Consider the following 2,638-nt stretch of genomic DNA (forward strand, 5'->3'; position numbering starts at 1 on the left):
GCGTCTCCAGCCTGGCTCGGCTCGGGCCCTGGGGTGCTGGCCCCGGCCCAGCCCCTGGCCGAGCACCCCCGACCCGGCCGAGCACCCCCGGCCCAGCACCGCTGGCCCCCGGTCGCTGGCCGAGCACCGCCGGCCCGGCCGCTTCTCCCGGCCCCACACAGCCGGCCCCCGGCCCAGCACCCCCGGCCCCGCATGTCCCTATTTTCCCGGACATGTTCGGCTTTTTGGGATTTCCCCCCGGACGGGGATTTGAGGCCCAAAAAGCCAGACATGTCCGGGAAAATCCGGACGTATGGTAACCCTACCCACCACTCCAGGCATGGGGGAGAGAACCAGCGAGACGGGGGACTGGCTTCAGCATGTGTGTGTGTGTGTGTGTGTGTGTGTGTCCCCCTCAACGCACACACACAGTCCCATTGGCCTGGCTAGAGCTGTCCCCCCAAATATAGCAGTCAAACTCAGCCTGTGCCTTTTCTAGTACAGGTCACCCAGGAAAAGGAAGGGGTTACCTGCGGTGGGGTGAAGCCACCCTGACACCCAGCAGTTCTCCAGGGTGGCTGCGGTGAGGTTCCTGCCGGGGAAGCAGATGGGCTGAACAGCATCACTGAACTCTATGGGGGTGGCCATCTTCAGCAGGGCAATGTTCTTGTCCAGTGTGATTGCGTTGAAGTCTTGGTGGGGAATGATGGTGCTGATTGAGTACTGGGACTGGGGCTTCCTCTGGATGTTCCGATCTGTTATACCAACCTCGGCGAAAGCCGGATGCCTGAAGAAAGAGACCAGAGGAGCCTTAGCCGTGCAAAGAGCTCCGGGAACGGAGAGCCCCTTGGCAGTGGGAATTTGACAGCTCAATGGGCGCAGGGTGACACCAGCTCCCAGAAGACACTAGGCAAAGCAGTTGCTACTGGTGCAAAGCCAGTGTGAGATCAGAATCGGCTCCGTGCCTTTGACTTGGTGGCTCAGGGTCCAGATCCCAGCACAGCTCAGGAGGGAGATGTGTGCAAAGGTGATTTTTATGCCGCCATCCCACCAGACCTGGGTGGCCCAGCCCCAGTCTGGTCCCTTAGACGTGTAGTCTAAGGACTGCTGTAAATTGCACAGCCTGCAGGGGCTATTCTGGCAGGAGGGAAACATTGGCCACCCACAACCCCCTCCCCCCTTCCCTCAGCCATGCCTCTGCCAGCAGGGAATGGAGCAGGGGGGCACCGATGCCATAGCAGCTCTGAGACCCAGTGATTCCCCCACTGCCAGCTTTACAGCTTTATCAGAGGGGAGGATTGGGGCCTAGGTGTACCGTGTCTGGGAGGGGCAGGCTGAAATGCTGAGCATCCGCTGACTGAACGCTGGCACACTGTCCAAATCACCAGGGTGGACACTATTGGCAGCAGCTGGGTGGCGTGTCCAGGGAAAGGGTAGAAGGCAGCCCAGGAAAAGAGGCTAGGTGCCAGCTTTCTGTCCCTTGTCGCCAAGCGAGGGAGAAGGGAAGAGAGGAAGCCTCACAATCCCTTGCCTGGCCTTCCAAACCAGAGCAGATCTTCTCAGAGGACTAAACACGTGAGGGGCTGAAAGGTGGGTGGGAAGAAGAGCCCGGGGCAAATGGCGGCAGTGCCCAATGAACCATGTGCGAAGTGCTGTCTCCATTTCACTGGAAGTTCATTACAGCCGCAGCCTCGCAACGAGCAGCCCCAGCTACTCGGCAGTCGGAGATCATTTAATCTTCCGATTGGCTCAGTTCCTGGTCTTTTTCTACAGCAAAGCCTGCCTGTCAAGTCTGTGCTGGGGGGCTGGTTCAGAACATGGAAGGTAATGCACTGAGGATCTGGGTGCTCCTGGTAGCCTCTGTCCAAGGAGGACCTCAGAAGCAGCGTCCTCCAGAGCGGACAGCAAGCCCGCACCATAAGGAAGAGCGCCACGGCATATCATACCTTGTCTGAAAACTGGATGCAGCACTCAGGATCCAGTGCTCGCTCAGGATGGAGCCAAAGGCCAGGTGGTTGTGTTGTAGGTCCTGTATCGACACCACCCAGGGGAATTCCCCCACAGCTGCAAATGCCTGCATTGAACTAGATGGTGTCACGTTCCTCTGTGTACCACATCCTGCAAAGCAAATGGAGGGTTCTTTCGGGACCTGACAGACCTGTGCTTCCCAGTCTATTACCACCCTCTCCTCTCTGCTTTTCGTCCATTAATACCTCATCCTTTCCTCCGCTTTGCTTGCGCTCTGCCTCCCTTCTCCCGCCCTGGCCCCTGTGATCTCATTCACTAGTGAGTGGCTGCTGCTGGTGCCTCCTGAGATCTGAGCAGGCCTGTCAGGCAGCGCCACCATCCCATGAGTACCAGCTGTCCAAATTGCTGACCTCACTTGGGACTGATTCAGGCAGGGCCCAGGCTCCGTCACCCCTGGGAGCAAGCTGAAGGCACTGGCTGGGGAGTGCAATGGTCAGGTCACGGTGACGGGTTGGATCACAGAAACCCTTTTGGGGCTGCCAACTGATGTGCCAAGACTACTTCTGCCCCTACTTTCCCTGCCAGCCTGGGACTCCAGAGCCCTCTCTGGTTGTGCCAGACACGCTTGCTGGCCACAAACACAGACCCAGGTCTGAACCACATCCCACAAACTGCAAGCTTAACTGAACAC

At 58.6% G+C, this 2,638-nt stretch overlaps 1 protein-coding gene across 1 annotated transcript in view; it reads right to left on the bottom strand.

Moving 5' to 3' along the window:
• The window catches only part of PRSS54 (serine protease 54), a 4,617-nt gene extending 2,299 nt beyond the window's left edge, over window positions 1-2,318 (bottom strand). Inside the window, exons 1-2 of the mRNA XM_034788811.1 lie at window positions 1,926-2,318; window positions 510-766 (exon numbers count right to left, since the gene is read on the bottom strand). Of these exons, the coding sequence (XP_034644702.1) occupies window positions 510-766; window positions 1,926-2,059 (391 nt within the window). The 5' untranslated portion in view covers window positions 2,060-2,318. The remainder of the gene's footprint in view (window positions 1-509; window positions 767-1,925) is intronic.
• Window positions 2,319-2,638: the final 320 nt, after the last annotated feature.

The sequence above is a fragment of the Trachemys scripta genome, chromosome 13 (assembly GCF_013100865.1).
Source record: "Trachemys scripta elegans isolate TJP31775 chromosome 13, CAS_Tse_1.0, whole genome shotgun sequence".
Taxonomy (NCBI): Eukaryota; Metazoa; Chordata; order Testudines; family Emydidae; genus Trachemys; species Trachemys scripta.